The sequence below is a fragment of the Oxyura jamaicensis genome, chromosome 8 (genome assembly GCF_011077185.1).
Source record: "Oxyura jamaicensis isolate SHBP4307 breed ruddy duck chromosome 8, BPBGC_Ojam_1.0, whole genome shotgun sequence".
NCBI lineage: Eukaryota > Metazoa > Chordata > Aves > Anseriformes > Anatidae > Oxyura > Oxyura jamaicensis.
The window spans coordinates 24115914-24141601 of NC_048900.1; the positions used below are offsets into that span (position 1 = coordinate 24115914).

The 25688-nt window shown below is 40.6% G+C and overlaps 1 protein-coding gene across 4 annotated transcripts in view; it reads right to left on the bottom strand.

Moving 5' to 3' along the window:
- BEND5 (BEN domain containing 5) overlaps positions 1 to 25688 on the bottom strand; it is a 921457-nt gene that overhangs the window by 178370 nt on the left and 717399 nt on the right. For all 4 annotated transcript variants that reach the window (XM_035333426.1, XM_035333424.1, XM_035333425.1 and 1 more), the window contains one exon: positions 15840 to 15954. In XM_035333426.1, the coding sequence (XP_035189317.1) occupies positions 15840 to 15954 (115 nt within the window). The remainder of the gene's footprint in view (positions 1 to 15839; positions 15955 to 25688) is intronic.

Genomic DNA, 25688 nt, shown 5'->3' on the forward strand with positions numbered 1-25688 from the left:
GGCGTAATTCTGTCCTGCAGCTGAGCAGTCTCCTCCAAATTCCATTCCTCATATGCTGTGTGTCCCGAGGTGCCCCATCCTGCCCCAGAACAGATTCTTAGCTAACAGGACAGAGGCAGCTGCTCGTCTCAATACTGATGCACTTATGCCTGCAGGCAGTCCCCTGGGAAATTTTACTTGCAGCTGGTTGAGGCTCTCTTGTCCTATTGGACTCATTCACGCAAAAGAACAAAATCTGATGGCAATAGCTGTGATAGGAAGCCAAGCTGTTATTGCCACTTATGGATCAGAACAGGGTGCCAGGTCTGCAGGAGATGAGGAATGCTCAGAAGGCCACCAGTAGCTATGCACCTAGAGGGGAATGAGCAATAAAACAGGGATCGAAAGAGAAAGTTTCATACTTGTGAAAATCCAACTTTTAACTTACTTAGTTGTTTCTACCACCATTTTTATTTTATAGGTTAGAGATTGTGTGTTTTCAATTATTTTTTTTTGTTCCGCGTTTGATTATTAAAACAAAGCTCCATATCCGTAATGAACGGAACTGGCATTCAGGAAAATGCAGGTACAAACCATTTCTGATCATACAAACATTGTATGAAGCTGACCTTCGTCCTGTTTCTGCAGGCCTAGAACTACAGAAAAAAATGTTTATACGTCTTCAGCCCAACAGCTCCTGTTTAATACAAGCATTCAGGAAAGCATCAGTAGAAGTTAACTGGATTTTCTAAGAGATTATGAAGTTTTTTTTTTATGATGTTTCTTCTGTACCCTATTAAGCTTACATGATATCAAACCTTAAAGACCTCTGCACTAGAAAGTTGAAAGAAAATGCCTCTAGCTCCTACTGATTCTAATGGAATTTGTCATTTGAAAGGAAAGCATTGTCTCCAGAACTTGTAGAACACTTCAATTAAGATTAAATGATTTAAGTACGTACTATATCCATTTTTTTTTCTGAAGGGTATAATATTAAAGGAAGACCAAAAGATCATCAGGAATATGGGCTTCTTGCAAAACAAATCCATCTGCACTGAACAGTACTTTGAATATTATACATTTTAAAGCTAGAAAGTAGCTAACTGATCATATTTCATGATCTACCTACAACTAAACACAAAAAAACCACCTCCTTAAGGCAATGCCCCTTCACAAAAGTAAAGAACCAATCAAAAAAACACCAAAAAACAGAACTTTTAAGAAAATATTTTGATTTCAAAATAGTCTATCGGGAAAACACACCAGTCTTTAACCATTCCCTCAAGGACTTAATTTTCATTTTCTTTTAACATCAGTGTCAAACTTCTTGGTTTGGCACTTTTAGGCCCTCCCCTATTATGTTGAAAAGTAACTCATTTTATTTCATGTTACCATATTTCTTAATTATGGAATCAGATCATGGACAGATGAGTCCCCACATATTGTCTCAGATCACATCATTCCTTCACCTGCTGTTACCCTAAAACTAGACACTCTTGCCATATCACATTTTTTCTAATTCTCTTTTCTTTTTTTTTCTAGTTCTTCAGAATGGGACAAACCCGTGCCAAACACAAATGTTTGCACACCTATGGAATGCGCTTGTCTGACTGTCTTTTGAGAAGCTGAATTTTTTGAGTATTCCTGGCAGCAGGTAATAAGTTTTGAGAGACCAAAACACAAAGAGCATAACTAGATGATGACATGGACCACATAAAAACAGGGTTCTTAGAACATTGATCTAGATTTTTTCAGACAGGAATCAGACATAAGTCTGGGATAAATTCGTTGTTCTAAACATCCTGGTTGGCTGGATCAAGGTTGTCTCCTTGTGGTTGTCTCCTCCTCCAGGTTCAAGATGAAAAAGTACTTGACTGAGTTCTTCCAAGGTAGCAGTCATTTGACTTCCATGGGAATTTATGAATCCTCAGCTGTGTTGTTACCGTTAACAAGAGCTGACAGTTAAATGCATTTCATTAACAGAAACTAGAATGAGAATGACAAGACTTTAGCAGATCAGATCTGTAATTGAAAGTGTGACCAATGTAAGGAATAAGAACTGTCTGCTGGGATTGTGCTTGCTTCTCACCCATACCAATAACAGTGTACATCTCCTCAATGCGACCTGGATGTCTTTCTTTTACACAAGTTAGCAAAGCATCAGCAAGATGGAGATGTCAAGAGGAAGCCTACATGAACATCAGTTCCTCCTCTCATGTCAAAAGCAGACCCAAAAGTAAACTTTAGTGGAAGAATTAAAAACAAAAAAGATTTTAGCAGCTGAAAACGTACAGAAGATTTGCAAAGACATAGCAGAAAGTGAAAGAGATAGTCTGGCAGTTTGTCAATTGATTCTTTTCAGTCTTGGAAGAGCAGACAGAAGATCTATCCAAGGACAACTGCTGGGGTAAAAACTTGCTGAGAGTAACTTGCATGGAATGGATATTCTAACTGTGTAGCTTCCTCACTAGCAAGCACTGCCAGAAGATTGACTGGGCCTTGAACATCTGTGGATTCCCAAAACTTACTGAACAAAATTATCTCCAGCTGCACAAAATGACAATCTAATACAGATGTAAAACAATGGGTGGAACCATAATACCGATCAGCTGCAACACAGCAAGAAAAATCCTAGAGCTAGAACTGAAATGATGCTTACTCTGGGAGATGGGTAGAGCTCCACGGTTGTATCCAACCAGTAAAGAACAGAACAACATGCTGAAGAAACACACCTTTTGGGTCAACCTTCCTTTGCAAACCTATCCAAAATCACTGAAGACTCCCTTCCACAGCTTCACTAAAGAAGAGAAGTCCTGGCATCAGTTAATACATGAGAGTTCTTTAGCCTGATTGTACGGATTTCTATTGTGTTTCCTGCCACTAACCAGAGGGGAGTGGAAAAAACACAAATGTTATATGCATATATATATATAAAACCAACATTACTCATCCTAATATATTTAGTACTTTGTCTTCCCCTGGTCTAACAGCTTGCTTGATTGCCTTGACCACCTGCTGTGCCACACTTAAGCTCTGAAAGCACTTTGTGAAAGTGAGGATCACTTAACGATGCGCTTGTACAGCAGCCAGCAGAACAGGAATGTGGCTTTTGGTCAACACCACAGCGTCAATGCATTATCAGTCATCTGAGCATTCAGGCTGCCTTGCTAGCCTGATGCAATTCAAATCAATATACAAAATTTATTATTAATAATATAAAACAAGGCCAGCCCAGGAGGCATTGCAAACTTTTGTGACACCCTTCCTGAAGTTTTTGAGATTCCCAAAAATGAACACAACCTTATCATATGCCTTTCCTTAACGTAGGTTACTCACTGTCTTACACAGTCAGGTCACAGCTCAGCCCACTCCACAACTAGTGACCAGTCTTGTTTACAAGGAAAACCCATTCCCTCACCCAGCTGTTACTCAGAGAATCAAACGCAAGGCCTCTGTCTCCCTTTCTTCCCATGGGCTTTGCACAGAGGCACCATGGAGAAGTTCAGGCTTTTCCTAAAACCAACAGAGTTGGCAGGCTCCCGGGATCAGTGCTACGCTAGCTTCAGGGTGGTGGGAAGCTCTGTCCTTTTGCAAGCACTTGGATGTCTGAGTGATGAAAGGAAGGGGGGCAGCAAGGCCCCCCCTCCCCAACCACAACAGCATTCCAGTGTTGTTAGAAATCCAGCTGTTCTCTACAAACAGGCAGGATTTACTGTTCATACTTTGGTTAAAGAGACAGATGAAATTCCCCTTCCCCATCCATTATCAGTGTATAATCTATACAATTCATCAGCTCGATGGCTGTGTCAGTGAAGAAAAGGGAAGGAGAGCATTAGTATTCAGAGCACACGCGGCACACAAGACAGCAGGTTTATGATCTGCGCAACCTGAAATAAGCTCTTCTCTTCCCTGGGGACCTGGGTTAACACCAAGTAGCTGCACGTTAAGTTGCGAATCCTTCTATTAATATACATCCTTTCCAGCCTGGAAGGGTGAGAAGAGGCAGAATGCCTGTCCCACTCACACTGGCAGAGATGGCTACTGCTTTTATGGTTCCAGCTGTGTCCAGAAATGTCACATCCATCCCTTTCCTGACCCCAGCCCCTCCATGTCAGCAGAGCATTCTTCCTCCAGCTCCCAGGCACCAACCAGGCAAGGCCATCAGCTGTCAATCAGCTGTCACATCTGCCTCCTCCCGGGCTATCCTGACATCCCCCCTCTGCCTGGCGCCAGGGGCTGCAGGGAAGAGGTAATCTGCTATGAGATTAATTGCTCCCTCTGCCGTGTCAGCACACTTATGTTGGCTGCTGTATTTAAAGGGGGTGGGGAGAGAAATGGATTTCATGGGCGGTTTTTCACCACGTGTCACAGGACATAACAGTTGCATGGAAACAGCTCGTCTCCAGCCCCTGACACCATAAAGCCCCAGTTCTCCAGAGCCATATAGGCACGTTCAGCCACCCAGCTTGTTCCCAAGCAGTAAAAATAATCATTTGCACCTACTAGTAAACAATAGCCCTAAGAAACAGATCATAAAGGCAAGATTGCTCTTGAACACACCAAAAACCACCCAGGAAATCAGCAGTCATCCCTGTCCTCCATCTCCAGCTGCGCTACTACCACCTAGATTTCAGGCCCCAGCTTCAAAGTTACTTTAAGCCCATTACACCCAAGATGCCACTAGAAATGGATCTGTCCCTGCTCATTTCTCCCTCCTGTCATGGTCCCGTTTTCCTGCCTGCACAGGGAACCAGCTGAGAACTGCTTTGTCAGGCTGGTTTTCTGCAGGATCTGTCCTTTTCTGGCTCATAACACTGCCACACAAGCACCAGTCCTGGCACTAAGGAGATGACAGGGATGCATGGCCAGGAGGGAGAAGAGAACTGAACTGCCCCTTTGGGTGCCAGCACTCTCTTTCCTTAGCTTAAAATAGTCGTGAAACAGCAGTCTCCAATCTCTCTCTACTTCAGCAGAAAAGACTTGTGTACTAGTAGCTAAAAAAAAGTTTCTTTTACAGATGCAACCTAAATTTTTAGATGAACACTAAGACTATTTTTCAAGGGCTTGTGAACTCCTAAGACTCAACACTTAGCCATGTTTCTTTGGAGAGAATTCACCTATGAAAATTAACCCAAGCAAAATGCAGACAGATCAGAGGGTTCATCACCTGGAAAGGGCGAAAACAAGGTTCTTCTGTGTCACAAAGATTGGGGGGGTCCCACAGCCAACGTGCTGACCAAGACGTGTGAGTGGGAACTTCAGGCAGGCAGCTGCCTTTACACACATCGGAAGTGATGCACTTCATCAGATTATTTAATGCTGTTAATACAATATGTATGTTAATACAAATGTTATTAATACAATATTGTTTTAGATAATGGGTGTTTATTATTTAGATTTGTCTCAGGATTGTTTTCCTGTTACATGACACTGCCCTTAGGACTAATATTATAAATTATACAGCAAGCTGCCATCATTTTAAGTGCTGCATTTTTTTTATTATTTTTTATTTTTTATTTTTTTAAAAAAAGGAAGAACAGCTGTCATGGAGGAAAAGAAAACCGCAGAAAACAACCTATACAAACATTCCCTTAGGCTGCTTTTGTTTTCCTAATAACTTGGATGGGGTTTCCCTCTCCCCACCCACACAGCCTGATTTGGAATGGGAGTACAGGATGTCTACACTGATACGTAATACATCCTTCCACCATAAACTGAAGGTGAGTACTGAACCCTCTGGTTGCATAACATCATGCAAATGGAGCAGAAGCAAGAGGACTCTTGCACAGGCAACAGGAGTGATCACTGCCTGCTGGTTATCTGTGAACGGATGTAAATTCAGAAAACCCCAGGATCTCTGTCCACAAAGCTTTTCTCTTAGCTGCCATCCAGACAGGTGGCAGGTAAATCTGTACATCTAGGTAAGCAGTCATTGCTTAAATAAGGGGGAACTGGAGGGGAGTTGAAATGTTAGCCATGATGAAAAAGATTCTAAGACACTACTTGGGGGTGAAACAATCCAAAATGTTTCTGATACTGACTAAGCACATGCTGGACATTCCTGTGCTCATGGATAGAAGGCAAAACACCTTTCTCATTCTCCCTCTTTAATCTGTTCCTCTAAAAGAAGCAAATCAATGCAAAATTTGACCTCAAATTGGTGATTTCTATAGTAAAATATTTCTTCCCTTGATTTATAGTTTACATTTTTCCACCTAATTGTTGCAAAGACAAACCCTGTTGGCGTGAATAGGCACTCAAACATACCCCAGTAAAACTAAAGTACAAAGTAGCCTGGTTGTGTCTTCTGGACCAACAGACAGAAGTATCTCGGATCTCCTCAAGAGTCAGGAGAGTACAGTCGAGTTGCTCCATACTAGACAGAAGCCAGGACAAATCTCTTCCAAGGTGACTCGCAAAGTGAGGGAGGGATGGAGGATTCTAGTTAAGGAACAACTTTGCTCAACAACCCTGATAGCACAAGGACAGCTTGAATCCCCATGTACAGCCTGGGTGTTGGCAGGGCTTCAGGCAGCCCTTACATCCCAGGACGGGAGCGTACAGCAGGGCTGGAGCTGAGCTCAGCCTCGTCAACACTCCAGGTTCTGGGATCTGCTCCAGATGAATCCACAACAACTCAGTGATGCTGCTGGCAGGACCCATACGATGCAGACAAAGGCAACAGCATTCATGCCAAGCTTTGGCTGCTCTTGATTTCTGCAAGGAACAATACCTTTTATTTGGGCCAGGAATGTTAAGGAGGGAAAACTAAAAGGGCGAGGTAAGGGGAAGATAGCCCACAGAAAAATCAAACACACTCCTGAGTCACAGCTATCACTGCAGAAGACACTGCTGAGCACTTCCCTGGACTGGATCTTCAGCAAAGCAGCGGTATCATTAATTTCAATGGGTAGGACAGAGGAGACAAAGCCTTGGGAATCAAAAGCTGGACTGTCCCCACTAATAGCAGATATGCGAGCACTTTCCACACTGCACAACATCTCCTGCTGGGATAAGCATCCCACGGACACCTATCCTGCCCACTGCTGTTGCTGTGAGTCACAGTCCTGCTGGGAACTGCTGGAGGATCTCTGCTGCAACTGCAGCTAGGTGCAACGCCTGTTAGAAGCTAACGCCATGCCAAGTATAGGCAGCTGCCTGCAGAGTGCCAATCATAATAAATAAATAAAACAATTACAGGCATGTCTTGCACCTGTCTTTGAAAATAGCTCAGAAAACCAGACCAGCAGATGGCACTTGCGAATACAGCGCATACTTCTTGGGTTGCGTCTCACAGCAATAGCTTTCTGAGTCTGGCAAATAGCCTTTTCGGAGCAGCCCTCCAGTCTTCTCTATCAGCTCTTAAATGCCATGGATTGTGGCCTGGCAACTGCTGTTGCAGAGGTAGAGCTCAGCTCATTATAACATTAGGCAGAGACCAACTCAGCATGTTTCTCCCTTCTCTCACTTGCAAAACTAACAATAAAACACTGCTCTCATTGCATGGGTATACTTAAAGATAACATTTTTCTAAACAATATTGCTTGGTACCTACGTAGTGCCTCAAAGCAAACGAACACACCACGTTTTTTTTTACACAAACTAATAAATGTAGCTGCACAGCTAATCTTGGTTATGAGATATAATCTTAGATATTATTCCTCAACTGCAGGTGGGGAAACCAAAGCAAAGACCTACAAACTGAATTTAACTGCAAGTCATCTGAAAAAAAATAAAAATAAAATAATAATAATAATAAAAAAAAAAACAAAACCAAAAACACTGGAGACTTTGTGCTCTTTTTTTTTTTTCTCCTCTCAAATCACCAGAGATACAAGCTAGACGAGAGGGGAAAAAAAAAATAAAAAAATAAAAATAAAATAAATAATAATAATAATAATAAAAAAAACAAACAAACAAACAAGAAAGCCCAATATATTTATTAAACTGAAAGTAAAGCAAAAATCTAAATAAGATTATTCAGATTTCAGATCTGCTATTCAGGAGGGTGGGAGAAGAAACACATTTGAACTAAATTGATTCCTGTTAGTTACAAATACATCTTAGATGAGAAAAATATGCAAAAATTAAGTCAGCAAAGGTCAAGGGTAGGGCCCTGCAGCAACACACAGAAGCGGTACTCAGGTACAAAACCTCGATTCACTTGGCTGGGATTCACAAGTTGAGTGCTTCTTCTCTGCATAACGGCTCAAAGGTAATAATCACAAATGGTCCTATTTAAATGGAAAATAAATAGCCCTGTCTCTTTAAGAACACCATGTCTCATTCTCAGTGGAATAATGGCAGATATAAAAAAGCTATGATTTCAATATTTCTCGTTATGACTTCTCTCCACGCTCATCTAAAAATAAAAGGCTACTGTCTAGTCCCAGATCAATCTAACTAAAAGAGAAGGGTTCACTTACAACAACAAAATAGCAGCTCTAACACTAGTTACGTATTCATCACATGTGGAAATGGTCCCATAATACTGCCTTCAAGCCCTTGCAACAAGTTGTATTAAATTAGGTTGGGTTTAGATTTTTTCTTCCTTGTACCAAAAGCAAAATAAATATAGCTTTATTTAATGCTACTAAAAGGTTCAGATTCAACTGGAACCCCAAGGCATGTGGCTTTGTTGTTAAAGCACATATACTGACTCTATTGATTGGTGCAGTCCTCTGTGCAAGAGAATTTGTCACATCAATAGCAACTGAAAAATACTCAGGAGCTGTAATATGGTTTAAATGAGCAGTTACCACATCAATATAAAGAGCATTTTCAATGGCAGCAGATAGGAATGCTTTTGCAAGCCTGGTATTTGTTTTAAGATAAAGGATGACAAATTTCTTTTTTATTTCTTTTTATTTTTTTTTTAATCCAAGGAAGCTTTTTTAACTAATAGTGAGCAAAACAGGAACCACCGTAACTGTTCCATGATCACAGCATTATAAGCAATAAAAAAACACAATGGGAAGAAAACTTCCAAGCAGGAAAGGAACAGCAACGCTACAAGCCAGGTGGAAGTAAAGACCAGATAAAACCTTTGCTACTTGCTTGCCTCCCCACTCTTTCCTATTGCTGCTGACCACTGCACACTTGTATCACAGTTGAGGATCCATCCCAGACTTTGCTTTCCAGGACCCCAGCCCAGCACATTGCATAAGCTCTGCAAAATTCTAAGTGCACACAGGAGAAAGAGTGGCACAGAAAATTTGTCAACAGACCTCAATGCTGAGCAGGAGCTGTGGGACAAAAAGCCTTCTGCCATGCCTCATCCCCTCCCATATCCACGTGGAAGAAAGTAATATAAGGGAATAGCTGATATTAAATGTGGTCTAGGCAGGGGCAGGAAGAGCCTCATTGCCCTGGATACACATGCAATCTAAATTAAGACAACAAACAAGGTGCAAGAGGGGCCACTGAGAAGTCCATGAAGCTCAGAGCAGCCTGAAGGATGCCGCCTTTCCTGCACCAGGGCAGGAGCTGAACAGCCTTGGGCCAGAGGAGACAAAGTGCTAGCACTTACTGTCTGAGGACAAATCAGACAAGTACGAGGAAGACAAACCCACTGCCTTTTAACTAGGCTGAAATCCCATCAGCTCAGGAAATGTCTGAAAGAAGAATCATGGAAAACTGAGAAAGTACCTGGGGGAAAGCACAGTGAGCATCTGTTGCTCTTGCCTTTCCCTTGGCAACACCTGCTGCTGCGTTGGTGGACACTAGGCTTGTGAGGTTTGACAGCATGGCTGTCCTCACAGACCCTTCAAGACATACAGCCTCTGCTTTGGTCACAATGGAATTGAGAAAAACACCACAGGAAATTAAAAGCAAGGATCAAATCTCCATTTCATGGGATTGAAAATTCCCTGTTTTTCAATAATAAGAAATAGTGCTCTATTTTCAGGGGATGGAACATACTCTAAAAATACACCAGCTCGGGAGAAGTATAATTCTCTCTCAGTCGCATCCTTTCATCCCTTGGGTTAATGTACCACCAATATTTCTGTCACTGCAACAAAATCCCACTGAAGGAAGACGAGAAGCGGCATGTACTGCAAGTTTTGAAGGAGATGAGAAATTTCACACTATCCTGATATCTTCTGGGTAACTGCTTATTTTATGATGACTAATAGGCAATTACTATGGTAATACTGCAATACAACATGTGTGAGGTTTGGGAATGAGAAATTATAGGTAACTACTTTGGACTCATTTCTATGGTAACAAAAAGTAATTGTCATTAAATACCAGTTATATTGCGGCTGTACCTGGTAATTATAGATTTTTATGCCCAGTAACATAAATAAAACCAATAAATTTATTCAAAAGGTCCATGATTGTTTACTTATACATTGTTATATAGAATACACAATGACAAACGCCTAATTAGGAAAAATAAACTCCATCGAGAGCTTCATCTTGTCATATGAGATGGATACTCTGTTTTTCAACTCAAGGCAACGCATGTGTTTCACATGCATGCAATGAAACTAAGGAAAACCTTCCCACCAGAAAAATAGATGAAAAGATAACTTAGATATTATGCAAATGACAAGATGCACATGAGTAACCACGTATACCAATTAGACAAGTGACAGTAAGAACCGCATAGTGTGTGCAGCCACTGTGAACATACAGGTAAGTGTGTATGTGGGTATAAGTATATACCCCCAAAATGTTATAATCAAAGATCAAAATCAGCCACCCCAGTGTCACAACATACAGTTCTAAGTTAAAGCTAAGACATTTTGGATAAAGTTCACTTATATTTTACTGTTGAATGACCCTTCATCTGTAACACATGAACAGGAATGTTGAACTTTGACTGTTAGTTACAGAAATGAAGTCCACAGAAACTTATTTAGGACCAATTTTGACTGTTTCATTTGATCTGAAGGCAAATTTTCTCTTTATGTTTCAGACTCTTTAAAACTGATCTTAAGAAAAAAAAGGCCAATTCTTAAACAGATCGTGCCATTAGGAAAAAACAACTGTCCATATGAAATGCTGAAATTAATCATTTAAAGTGTTTCTCTAGTCTTTCCCTCTCCTTTTTTTTTTTCTTTTTTTCTTCACTTGGGAAAAAATTGCAAAATTCAGCTCAATTCCACAAACAGTTTCAAGTCCTCATGAAACTATATTTTTGGGGGCAAAAAATATACCACTTGTCCAAAACATTTAAACCCCAAGGAGCTCTCTGTGCTATATGGAATCTGCCACCATTTACAGTGAATTTGGCTTTCCAGCTTTAGTAGGGCTGGCCTCCCTTCCATCCAGCATATTGTTTTGCTAACCCCTCACACAAGCAAGCAAAGATTGTGTTGACTTCCAAAACATCGTAACATGCTACTAAAAGAATAAAGGATCAGAATTGGTGTGCGCCCTCTTTCTCCCATGCACACAAACTCCTGAAGACCCTACAATCAAGCTAGAAAGATATTCTAGTGATGAAAGACCAGAACATTTCAGCTAATTAATGGCTTTAATTTACAGAAGGGTGACACTGTCACAGCTTACCGATCAAAGGCAACACAAATGCCAAGGGTGGGCCTTAGAGGGTCATGCAACAAAGCCTTTAGAGAAGTCAGGATATTTCAAGTGTCTCGTCATGGCATTTCTGTGATACCTCGGTAGAGAGCTGCCCAGACTAAGAAACACATCCCTTTCACTGCCGGTATGGGGTTTCATCTCCGGAAGGTGAGGCTGACAAATTGGAACTAATCTAAGACAGTGTGGTACAGTCATCTCGCCTGCAGGGACATATTTCAGCATTCAGCTGCAGAATGCCAGCTTAAGAACAAGCTCTCGATAAAGGAAAGTTCAGGCCAAGCCTGGGGATGCACGACTTTTAAATCAAGAACACGTTTTCTTCTTAGCCTAACCCCACCTCCCTGGGGACGGTAATAGATTCAGAAGATGATAATGCTATAGCACAAGCTGAGAGAAAAATCAAGAAATCTCTTTGTAGCAGTAGTTTTCCTTTACTTCCTAAAATTGTTTCACAGTTTAATCCATCGGAGAGGAATGGAGAAATTCGCAAATATACTTATTTTTTACCATGTTCTATTGTGAAGAAAAAAAAAATAATTAAAAAAATCAAGTCATGCCCCATCCCCATCAAAAAGAGTCTTTCAATTTGGATGAGAGCTGAGGACAAATAGCCAGCCAGAACAGAGGGCCAGTCATGCTAAAGAGCCACTGTTTCAGCTAGGACAACCTACGGCTTACTCCTATGCAATTTAATTAACTAGCCCATGTAGCATAACTTTTTTTACCCATTGTCTGTAAAGCCAGTTACACTTAGAAGTACAGCAATACCAGGCTTTAAAGAACATCAAGTAAGAGATCAAGCCTGTCTTCCTCTTTTGGGAGAGACCCTACATCCTTGGACATAATAAACAGCAGGTCCCAATCATTATTTTGTATGTTAGAAAGAGCTGGGTAGAGTGTGGCAAGAAAAGGACTGTGGAGCTTTTTTCACTGAAGAGAGAATGTAGTGCAGTAGCTATATTCACAGAAAGGTATGGTGCTAGCAAACCAGCAAACAACAGCTAGTGCTGCAAGCAGGAATGATCCCAATTAGGCATTCAGCAGTTTGGCTTGCAGGTGAATTTACACTCTGAGGGCTCTGCTTCTCTGTGCCTAACATTTCAGACAACTCCAGCCAGCTCTGATCTATTGTAGCGTAGTTTCCCCATGAATTTTCATTTCTTCACTCTTTTTTTAGAGAAAAAAGATGGATGAAAGCAAAAATTAAATGTTCTGATTTCTAAACAGTAAGAAATTTCATTGCAAATGAAGTCTAGTAGAGGTAATTTCACCAACTCTCTTGATTTAGGTACATAAGAAACAGATATAAAGAGATCCATATTAGTTCATTTTCTATTAGATTTATGCTCTAAAATTACAACCAAATCACAACTTCTATCCATTTATTTATTTTTTCCCCCAAATTGTGTAGACTTCCCAACATGCTAAATTAGAGAGGAGGCTTAACCGGTCTTGTAGCCTCATAAGAGGCTTTTTGTGTTTTTGTTCCCAACTGTATGTGTCTACAAACACACTTCTCAAACACTTGCATATACTTGAATACATCAGTAAAGTTTAACACCCTGTTTCCATACATCCTGTTATACAGAAAATTGACATTCATTTCCATGACCCACCTCTATGTACATGCAACATACAAACAACCTTCCTCACAGATGGTCCTGTGCCTTGAGCACTCGTGCTTTATAGCTGTGATATTAAACTCACTAGTTGCTGGTTATGAACATTTCACCACAAGAAAGTATCTGTAGAATCACAACCCATTTGGTCTGTTCTCTTGAGAACGAGCAACAATTTATAGATAATAGACAATTATTGTTATTATTGTTGCAGTTTTAGCTTAAACTCCTAGACCTCAATTCACAAGCACTCAAAACAAAGGAAAACCAATTTCAGAGAAGAGCACAGGACCCACACCACCCACAAGAGTCCTGCATCTCCAAAAGGCACAATGAAGAAAATCCCATCAGCCAACTGTTACCGTATTGTCCTGTGTAAATGAGTGATTAGTTTCTGTCCAGAGAACACAAGAACTAGCATATCCCATCCCTACTACAAGAACTGCTGACACACTCAGGCTTTTAATGGTGCTCACTACGCCTGGGATTTCAGAGGACAGCCAAGTGCATCCAACAGTACACTTTGCCAATTGTACAAAGCTGTGTGCTGGTGGGGTAAAAGAAACTCTCTCACACTGGCGGGAGATCAATTTACAAACTCAAGCATGAGGTTTAATTACCCATTTCATTATCTTAGCTTGCATAGCTCTGAATGTGCACCTTCAATGAACCAAAGAAACAGTCAGTAGCTGCTGCTTTGAGAAAGAGGGAGATAACAGGAAGTAGAAGTTCAAATGACTAAAGCTGCTCTTGCTGCCTATGGTACCACAAACCTTGTTTGCAAAACAAGGAGGATTGTCCCCAGCTGATACACCTGTGTTACACTGTGCTGCACTGAAGAAATCTGAAAGTCCTGTTTATGTGCTAATCTGAAAAAGACCAAAAGAGATGAAAGAGTCTTATCTATCCAATCACATAGAAGCCACAGAGCTAAAATTTCAAATACTAGCAATTGATCCTTAGAGATTTTTTTTTTATTTTTATTTTTTTTTTTAATCATCCAGCAAATTCAGGCAAGTAAATTGTGATGTGCTTGTGGATTTTGTATGAGCAGGAAATAAAGTGTTTGCTGTAAATTATTCACTCAGCACTAGTTAACTACAATGCCGGCACATTACTAGGCTTTTTAATAATCTTCTCAAGATAATAGGTAGCATTTTGCTTATTATCCTGTTTTTAAGTTATTAGTTACATTAGGCTTTTTGTAAACAAAGTGAAGAATTGCAAGAAAATCAAATGCTTTTCCAACTACCTCATTAAAAGACCTTTTAGTTCAGGAGGGTTGAAATTTCTGCATCTCATGAAAGGCTGAAACAATAGCATATCATCAGCAATTCCAAATGAATTCACATGCCTTTTTAATACCTGGGTTCCCAGATGGCTTTTCAGGTTATGAGCCATATACGTGTCAAGCTACATGCCTCTGAAAAGGTATAAATAATAATGCAGGAGGAAAACCTACAGGGCAGGAGAATTTATGGTATGAAAAGAAAGCTACTTAATTGCAACTGGAGTTCCTCAGTGCAAGGCACCTGCACCACAGTAATGTAGTGTGAGATGGTACAGCCATTTAAGGGCTTTATTCCTGTATCTGACATAGACTTTATGATAAATTTGAGATGCCACTACAGCGATATTGGTCTGCTTTTGGATTACTTGAGTTGAGGGAGTATCAGTGTAGCTGGAGGGAGACCATGTATCCTTGGAAGTTTCACATATAAAACATGTACATAAACAATGTGAAATTACCCAGGTAATTCTCTACTACTCCAGTTTAGTAAGAAGCAAAACATAGGAGGGCTAAGAACCACATATAAAAACAAAGAACAGAGCCAGCTACACCAAAATGCATCTTCTAACTTCTTCCTCAGTGGTCTCCCCTTCCACACAATAATCAAGTTTTATTCTGCTTAGCAATGCAATACCTAATTAGATCAAAGCTCAAAGTAACCTGGCTACAGTGTACTGTGTTTAGTCTTGCACTGTAAGCAAAACCACATACAGTATATTACAATTCTCTGAAGAAGCCCCTGACAAATATGTGGTAGATGTAATTGCCCCCATAAACAAATCATCAACTAATCAACTGCTTTTCATTATCACCTCCAGCAGCACATCTATTTTGTAAATAAACACATTAAGAGCAAACAATTTTAGGGAAAACAAAAGATTATCTGAATACATTCTCAACAGTGGAGGAGGTAAAGCAGTAATTCAAATAGTAAAAGGAAGCAAAATTAGCATAGGGTGGATGATTATTCCATTCCATGTATCACTATCTATTACAGTACAATAATAGTTTGAAATCTGTGACTTTATAATAGATGATCTGGGTAGTTGAAGGAAAGTGTGATTGACTGACACATTTACATAGAGGCTGATGAGCAGCATAATAAATGCATTCATAAAACACAGCTAAGGTCTAACTCTAAGCTGATTTTAGCTCCCTTATCTACTGGTGGGTTGCAGAGCAAACATCCCGCTGTCTTGGAGAGTTGCCCCCTACCTCCTGAAGCAAGTAAATTTGCCATTGAGTCCCCTTCTTCGACAGGAACTTCAGAAAGGCTAAAATCACATGAAAACCTCCAGTTTAAGAGAAATTAAATGAAACTAGCCATACAGTGACAAAATGGGACAAGGTATATAAGGTAGATATAACAACATGTAGATTCATACTCCACACCATACCTGTAATTTCCTAGGTATACTCCATCAGGATTGAGCATAGGTGCAATCTTGAATACCAGGTGGTCTCTCAGTACTTTTGCAATAGGATGCTGGCTCACAAGGAAATCAATTATACCTGAGAAAAAGAAAATGTGAGTTTGAAGAGGGAGGTTTACAGCATCAACAGATTCCAGGTATTTATATGAAAATTCACATAAACAATTAAAATGATCATTCCTCTTGGTTCCTGGCAACGCCCCTTCTTCCAACAAAACCACTTGCAATAATTTGACTCTTTTCACCTTCTAAAATACTCCAGGAATAAAAACCTTAAGGATAAATAACTTTAGTTCCTCCTGATAACACAAGTACAGTATAACCAAAATATCAGACACAGCCAAGCTTCCACGGATGAACAAGTTACCGCTCATCAGCTGAGCCACAATAACGAAACATCTGCCCTTGTAAGTGGTGAAATGGTGACATAAAATTACTAGTTTAAATGTAGCACCTCACATAGCCAGCACATCTGTGGGCCACAGTCAGTTCATTAGTGGCATTTTGTTGAGCTGAGGCACCTCAAATGTTTTCAAGTTTCATGAACACAGGGATCAGGTCATCTGAATGTGTAAAGAGGTATAAAATGTCCCACTATTTCTGGGAGAGTTACATAAACTATACCAGGCACAGGGGAAACTGGGATTGTTAGACTGGCATTGATATGGTCAGATTCTTCACTTGCTTTACACCCGTTAAAAACAGGAGTAACTCTACTTCAACAATGCAGCTCCCTTAACCTGGAACCAAGGCAAGCAACAGGGGAAACAGTTACAAAATGCCCTTCCACAGGGCACAGTAAGCACCAGACCCCACAGGAGCTCCTGCCTCTGGGCCCAGTGCTTAGGAGCAACTGAACATCCCCGTGCTCCCGGGCTGGGGCAGGAGGCAGGCTGTTGGATTCATTGCTTATTCTCCCACTGAGCTGGTACTGACAGAAATAGCTTCCAGGGAATGAATGTCTGGATAAATTGCATTCCTGTGTAATCTCAGGACACCCACAGATAGGTCATGACAATTTGCTATTTATTGTGAGGTCCATCCTGTGAAGCAGGAACCATTTACTGAATTTCCCCAGAATAAATCAATCACTATGCTCTAGTAACTGGATAAAATTAAGCAGAGGGAAATTAGGGCTGATCATCAGTAAAATTTCACTAATGGCAATCTCTATTAGACTGTGGAATCGTCTCTCCAGGGGAAGAGTGGAACCCCGTCATCAGAAACATTTAGTGCTGGACAGGGCAAAGCCCTAGGGAGTAGATATAACAAGCAGTAATTCAGCACAGAAGAGATGGCATGGCTGACAAGCTGACTTCAGAAAGTTGACTATAGACCTGATTTTTTGATACAATCTATACTTCTACAAACATACAAACTGAAACCCAGGTACATGCCAAGTTAAGCACACTTGTTTGTATGTTGGCTGAAACATACAATAAGAATGAGACCAAAATCTCACATTCTGTACTGCTCCTTCATTTGGCCTATTTCCTAAGGCCCACTTTGTGTTTCAAATATTAACAAATCTCAACTTGTGCTGTTGTTGGAATGAATTCTAATTTACTGAGGCATAAGAGCAAAAAAGAGGTTTGTGAAATGTCTGAGATGATTGAGGTATAACTGACTCTAAACAGCAATTTTTTCATCTATTAGTGATTAATCCTGAAGAGGAGAAAGTCCCTTTCTGTAACCAGGTTTTCCACTTGAAAAGAGACAAAACCTGAAATTCTGAGGCAAATTAGCATATACATCATTATATTGCTCAGGAAATGTTTCTGCAGTTACCTCCTCCCAACGAAGGAAACTGAACATCACTCTGCTTTTTGGCTGGTGTTGTGTCTTTTATTCATTATACAACAGCAATAACAAGAAGAAACAACATGGACACAGCTGGACCCCAAATAACCAGGTTGCCTGTATGCAAACATGAAAGGCTTAGCTATGTTAAATTGCTGCTCTGACTGTTCTCTGGCAGTGTCTAAAACGTAATCCACAGTGAGCACACCTGGAGGGCTCAAAACTACTTAAAGGAATACAACCCCGAGATTAGGTCATGGCTTTCGGAGACACTATGCTGGCTTTAGCTTTAAAGAGCTTGCAACTAGATTCAAATCCCTACAGAAGTTCATGTTTTCTAAACGACATGGAAGAATTCATTTCCCAGAAATTGGTATGTCCAGAACGTGCTCCACCCAGGTCACACGTGAGCTATCACAGAAGCCACAATAGAAGTTGTATAAATGTTGTGCTGGGGGCTTGGTTAATTTGAAAAAGCGTCATCTACTACTTCGACACAGACCTTGATGGGATAAGGCTGCCAGGAGATGTGGTGATGCACCAAGTGGGTACATGGAACAGCTCTTCGTACAGCAGGAGGGGACTACAAGAGCCTTGGGGACAGTATGATTGCTCTTCATTCAGGAGACAACAGGAGAGCCCAATGTCTTGGAGTTTTTCTCTGGCTTTAACCAGGCTTGTCTGGATGTTATCGTTTTCCTTCTGTTACTGCTGCAGCCACACTCAGAGCTTGGCAAAAGCACCTCGGTAACTAAAAGCTGCAGTTTTCAGCCTTGGACAGGGAAATATTATTCCCTAACCAAGAACATGCTGTAACATGAAAGGCTCTGTATAAACATGTGCAAAAGTTCTCCAATTAAAAGAAACAAGCCAATATAGGTTGAGTGTTGGCTTCTCACAATACATTGTTGCACCAGGCACATCTGACAAAAGGGAAAATGACTGACCTTGGACACTCAGCAGATGGGTCGCAAGAGAGACCCAACATCTCCCAACATGCCCTCAGTCTGTTAGGAGATACTGCATTCACAGTCCCCCATTTGAAAGAGATTGACTATTTTCTTATTTAGAAGACTATTATTTAAATCTGAGCAAGTCTTACCCCATGATAGAACAAAAACAAGAGATAAAAAGAACTGACTCACAGAAGTCTAACCTGGAAGCAAAGGCAGTTCCAAAGAGCACAAAAGAAGCATCAGGTAAAAATGTGCGTCTATGTATATGAACTTCACCATAAAAATATTGTAAGCATCCAAATAATCAATACAATTAGCATATACTTTTGTCTTTCAGAGGAACCTGATGGTCTCCGGATCAATAACATTTAAAGTAAAAAAGACAGATATCAGACTATTAAAAAATACCATCCCAGAGAACTTGGTCCTCTTGTTAATAAATCAATACAAACTAAATTTTACAGCTTCTATAATCAGCAAGAGACATATCAGTGTATCTCATTAGGCCGGGGTTAAGAATTTGGCAGCAACCAAAGCCCATTTAATATCATTTACTTCAAGGCAGACATGGCAATACAACAGATGCCCTAATTTATTTGTTGATCTTTGTATTAAAATAACAGTTTGCTGGTAAACAGGAAGGGTAATGATGCCAGTCACCCTTGTTAGTGGCTAATAATTGCTTAATTTGTCCACTAATTGACCTGTGCTACTGTTGAAGCACTGGATCGTGTTGCAGGGCATGAAGTAAACAAGGCCACTGTAATGTTACTTTAGAGAATGACTTCTGGAAATAGAACTACTTATTGCTATAAATTTTCTCTTCACAGATGAGCAGATTAATTGGTCTGCCAATTAGTCTGCTATTAAAGAAAAAAAAGGCTGCCCACAGATTGGTTGGATCTTCGAACCACAGCTCCAGTTTGGGTCAAATGAAATAATCCAATCTGAATCAGTCACATCAGCTATGAAAAATAAAAAAAGTATTATTAAAAACCAAATCTCTACAGCTAGAGAGCAAGGAAAATGGCCCAGTAACTGAGTAATGGCTCTTCAAGCGTCTTCAAAATAAAACAGATAAGATGATGGAATAGACCTACTCAAGCACATTACAGTGTGCTAAAGTTCTCTAATTAAAAGAAAGAAACCACTATAGATTATTTTGGTATCTGAAAAGTAATTAAAATCATTATTTTTCAAAAAAACAACATGCAATTATAGATGCTGCCTGGAACCAGAACAGCTCAGAAATCAGCAGTCAGCCATGACAAAAGAAGAGGCTCATTCATAGTTCACAAAAAATCAGCTGTAGTCTTTGCATTAACTTCAAGGAGCTTTTCATAGTTGTTGTGATGGGAAGGAAAGAACTGAGAACAAGGAAGAGAGAAAACAATGCTGACAACTGCAAGCCTTTAGATATGCAGTCATAGTGACTCCCAACATTTTACGTGGTTTTTTTTTTTTTTTTTTTTTTTTTTTAAATTAGTCCTTGGCAAACATAGCTTCACTGAAACTGCACTAAATCAGGACCAGACCTTCTCTACTTAGACGCACTTCTGTCATCTGTCATTATTCTTTCTTCAGGCTAAACGTGCTTTCTGGAATTTCTCTTGCCTTCTGCAGCTCAGTGCCTCTACCTACTCCAACACCAGCTCCCAGAAACATCTCTGCCCTAACCCAGCTCACACTGCTTCATTACCACTCTCTCTCACCATTCCCTCTCTTATAACAGGGCAAAGCAACCTCTCTGCTTACCCAGAAAAAAGAAACAGCGGAAACCATGCATTTCTCAAACAGCTGCCTTAAACTCTGTTTAAACTTCCTGCCATCTCCAACACGACCTCTCCATATTTACTCCTCCCAGGGCAAACCCTGTATTACCTTTTTTCTCCCTCACCGCATCCTCTCACTGTCTGACAATATGTTTAATTGTATAACTATATAATACATTTGCCCTGTTCTTATTACTGAAAATCTAATTACCACAGATACTAATGCAATATGGCAACTGCTAATGCAAACATATCCTGCACTGTGTCTAGTATATGCCAAGAAAGAAATGATTAATATCTTCAGACCCATTTCTTAACACTGAGTAGCTGCTCATGTCCTGCAGTCAGCCCACCATAGCCTGCAGGTTAAAGAACATTAACACAACAATTGGGCATATTCACTGGAAAAGAGTTCTGAATGCTCATGCCTGTATAAAACTATTGAAAGGCCCTGTTAAAGGACAGAGAAACAAATACAAAAGGCGTACTTGCACATTTGTGGATAGTAGGAAAACAAGAATGCGGGGGTTGGCTTTTTTTTTGATTTTTTTTTTTAAATGCAATGATAAAATCATACCAGATGACAGGGTATCGTAGCTGCTTAGACCTATCTTTGCACAGCACAAGCACTAAGTAACATCACGACACTGTTTTGTCACTCCTTGGGTGTGAAGAACCTCTTTTGGCCAAGGGGCCCTTGTCGGTTCATCCTTCACCCTTTTTCTTGTGGTGGCACAGAGAAAAAAAGACAGATGAAGGACACGTCTCCAACCCAGCACGGTGGGAAAGGTGTCATATTCATGCTGAGCCCTACATCACAGGTCATAGCGATGCCATACCAATGTGATGGTTACAGAATAGATACCTGTGCTTTCGGTACAGCCTCCAGCACCAGCCAGAAATGATACAATAATGTCTTAGCTGAAGCATTTCCAATATTAAATACAACAGCAAGAGGTGGAGAGGAGAAAAAAAGCATGTGAATGGTGATAAATGTGCAGAGCTGGCTCACAGCAGGGTTACCGACATGATCTAACATCACACTGTCACTGGAATTGTCCCTACAAAGGATCATCACATAGAGTAATCCACAAGAACAGGATCATTGCAGATACTGACTTCACTCCTCATAGTGCTGTTCCTCCCCTTAATGCCTAAAAATAGACTGCCAAACTTTTTTTTTTTTTACACACACTTTTTTTTTTTAGAAATATGTTTATTGGGATAGAAGGGGGACAAGGAGTTAGAGGAATTAAAGAAAAAACAAAGGGTCTTATCATAATAGAAAGGATTTATAGATTTGGAAGGTGATGCTTTAATTGGTTTGTCTGTCTTTCCAGAAGTTCTTCTGGAATCCGTAGCAAAAAAGAAAAAAAAAAAAAAGAAAAAGAAAAAAGATTTTCATCAAAGTTATTAATCAAAGTTATTAAAATATGAGCGGTGAAGGAGTACTGCAGTACTAAAGCAGACATGCTGGTTACAGTGCTAGATGAAGGAAACCTCATTGCCTGAAGGATATCAGTCAACAGTTTCCAGTTGCCAATCCTGATGCATATCTGCAAGCATATGCCCCAGAGTTACTGCAATCACGAGAGAGTGGGAAGATCCAGCGCAGCGCATGTTTTTGATTAACTCCCTCTCTGGCCCTCATCTGTACACACATAAGCACAAGAGAAATGCTCTCACTGAGACGGACGCAATACCATGAACAGACAACCGTGAGTATTCATCAGACCCCACCTCTGAGCTCAGTCCCTGCTCCTCCCGCTTCCTCTAGTCCGATGCTCAGATTTCATTTACCTTCCCCCGGGGATAGGCTCGGGGCAGAGCTGCACAGGCCTGAGGGTGCCACATGACACAAACTAGTCAAGTTTTAGAAGATACAGAGAAGTTGCCAGTAGTTCCATGGATGTGAAGTTCTCAAAGGAGGCGATAACTAAATGACACAATTGCCCATGACACGACAAACAGGAGCCAATTAAGTCAGGTGATACAGAGTTAGGAAGGTGAACTAGATGCATTCCCAGTTATGGCTCATCTAACATATACAGACCTGTTGATCTGGATTACCAGGCCTTTTAATGGTGGTACAACTTGTCCCCAGCCAGATGAGTAAATATTTCAGTGTTAAATAACATCTGACTACTTGAGCATGGTTGGTTAAAAGCACTCTGAGAAGTCTTTAGGTCCCCGTGGTCATCTCAGAAGATTTTTTAAATCATCCATCACTGTTATTTTAAAAACAAATAGCAACAGTTACCTGATGGAGTGTACACATGTTTTCATTTCAGTTATCTTTAAAGTTTTAATCAGCCTGAGACACAAAAGTTGCATGCCTAACTTTAAGGATTCAACCATGATAAGCATATTGATTAGGAGAACATCAAGCCATATTATGGCATATTTGTTCTTTTATTTACCATTTCTCTCTCATCTATTCTCTGCTGTAACTCTGTCTCTTCAAAACACAGGATTAAAAGCAAAGGAAATCTCAAATAATGGGATAAAATGAATGTGCAGGAAATGAATGGGTGAATTAGATTACAGCAGATGAAACACTGAGGTCTCAAATGCAAAATGCAGGGAGTTTATTTAATTTGTTACTCTTTTAAAATGAAAATATGCTCACTGACTTGAATTAGTAATTTCCCTGTTTTAAGATATGTTAGGCCATTACAGCTAGGCCTGTTTCCAGAACAGTGAAATAAATGGAAAACAGCCAGTCTCCCAGGGAACGCACTAGCTCACTGCATTTTGCCAGCCCAGTGAAACAGTGCTAATGTCAGCTCCAGAGAAAACTCTGCTTCTGCTGTAGGGGCTGCGTGCAAAGGAATTGATAACAACTACCAACAAATGCTTAAAATGGCAGAGCAAGGCACTATGGATTTTAACTCAAGTTTTAATATGCTCGGTAAGCACAGCGTAATTGATTTAAAGAATCATTAAAAAAAAAAAAAAAAAAAAAAAAAAAGTTTCTTTCTGACCTCTCCCTTCTTTCTGCCTTTCAGTTAGCACCACAAATGATTTATCTGGCACTCGGTGGGGCCGAAGCACAAGCCCCCGCAAAGGAAGCAAGAGATTGGAACAGCAGTCAAGAGCCTCCTGAACAGATTTACCAGCAAGATTTAGTGTCTGACCTGAATCAAGGCATACCACCCCTCTGGGTTTGTCCAATACATTCTCTTGTATGCAGTGATCTGAGGGGAAAGAATTCTCTACTGGAGGACCGCAACGGAGTGGCAGGCCTCTCCAGACAAATCAGCAGATCATAGTTTGTGAAGACAGTAAGCAGTAATTGCATTACTATCACACAGCTCTATAATTAAACAACTCTGGCCATTCTGGGACCCAAATATTTCAAGTGTTCCAGAATACCCAATGAAGTTATAAAAATCCTCCTCACACTGTTGCATGGAAACAGAAGATATTTCTGCTGTTAGAGTCCCCAATGACATAGAGATTACAAATTCAAAGATAATTTGAGAACAACTTGCAATAGTAAGCCAGCCAGGACCTCTAGATAAGATGGACCATAAGATGCCACTAGACAGGCCTTCTTGCCCATTTTAGTGAGTCTGCTGATTAAGAAAGTGTGGGACAGAGTGGGATGGAAAACAGTTTGGATTTATTTACTTACACTGGTACTCCTTCTTTTCACATAAAAAGGGGTACACTTACACCATCTACTTTTCACATACATTGACTATCTCACTCTTTCTGCTAGACGTTTGCATTTAGACCATGCAAACATTGCCTCCAAACACTGAAGAATTACAGCCATGTCCCAGAATGTGATGCTCTAGGTATATTTCCAGCAGGATGACCAAGCAGAGGAATGGATACAAGTGGAACCAAGTCAGCCACAAATCAGCAGCAAAGAAGTAGAATCAATGCACTGCATTAGTGGCAAGTGTTTGGGATTTCCTATGTATTTTTACTAACTGTGGCTCTTTCCTCATAAAAAGATTCACATCTGCTTTGGAGGATATGTAACTGCCGGTGCTGGGCTGGAGCACAATGTTCTGATTTAGTATTGAAAAGATATAGATATACATTGCCAGTAAAACATAATTGAAGTTGGCATTCCCAATGGCTAGGATGTGGGATCAGGAGCCAAAATGCCTGATCGAGGTCTCTAGCACTGCTGATTTTTGGCAGGTTGCTACCAGAGTCTGCTATTTCACCGTGTTCAACTTGAGATAGCAATGGCTAGATCTGCAGGGTAGCAATGCTAGTATCCTTGGGGCCAAAACCAGCAGATGGATTTTTCAAACAAACTCATGAAACTCATTGGTGCTGACTATACTTGGAAACGTGGCAAGTGGCAACAATGAAAAGGTTTGGTAGGTATTGTGCAAATTCTGAAACTTTTCTGTTCTCAGCCAGATGCAACTAGAGATCTGTGCCATTGCCTCCCCTAGCCTGCCCCAAATGTAAACACTTTCTAAAACCCACCCCTGCAGATTCTAAGATGGAAAACCTTCCAGTAACAGAGACTATGAGAACTGCTGGCCACTTCAGAAATGCAAGCTTCAGTACTCAGCACACTGACATGTTTTCTTCCAAAGAAATCAAAGAACACTGAACGTGTTGCAGAAACCACAGGTGGTTTCTCACAAGATCACTCCAGAAGGGTAAAATGTGGTATTTGAATTTTGCCTGTTGAAATTGCCAACCACAAATGAGACAATTAAGAATGTTGTGAGGGCAAGTCATGTCCCTACTTTGAAAAATTTCCAGATTTTCTATAACCAGAGCGTTGCCCTGCGTGAAATATAAAATTAGTCAACAGAACTTAGACGAGAGAGGACCACAAGGACCGGCTCATTACAAAAGACCCATCCTCTAGGTCATATTTAAGTAAGGCTACTCTGATAAAAACAGTCTTCTAGCATGTTGTAAGACTCACTTTCATGTTTTGGCAGTTGTTTAACAGCTGGAGACCTGGAGGAACCCAGCTGTTTGAACCTCTCTCCCATTCATTGAAGCCAGCAATTTATGGCCTCAGGACCCATTTTGATGCAATTGATTTTGGATTCTGGGTCTTTTCAGCCTTTGAAAAAGACATGGAGCTATGAGAAAAGCTTGCTTTTCAGCAGCTTCAGCCTTGGGGGTTCATGGCAGCAGCATGTTGCTTGAACACTTGATCAGAGAAGCAGCAGGACGTTAGTGACACCGACCACCTCAACTCACTGCAGCGCTGGCCACGTGGGACTCCTGTGCTCTCTCCAGCAGCACCCGGTTACTCACTGTGAGTGCAGGTGGTACATCAGGCTAATCTCTCC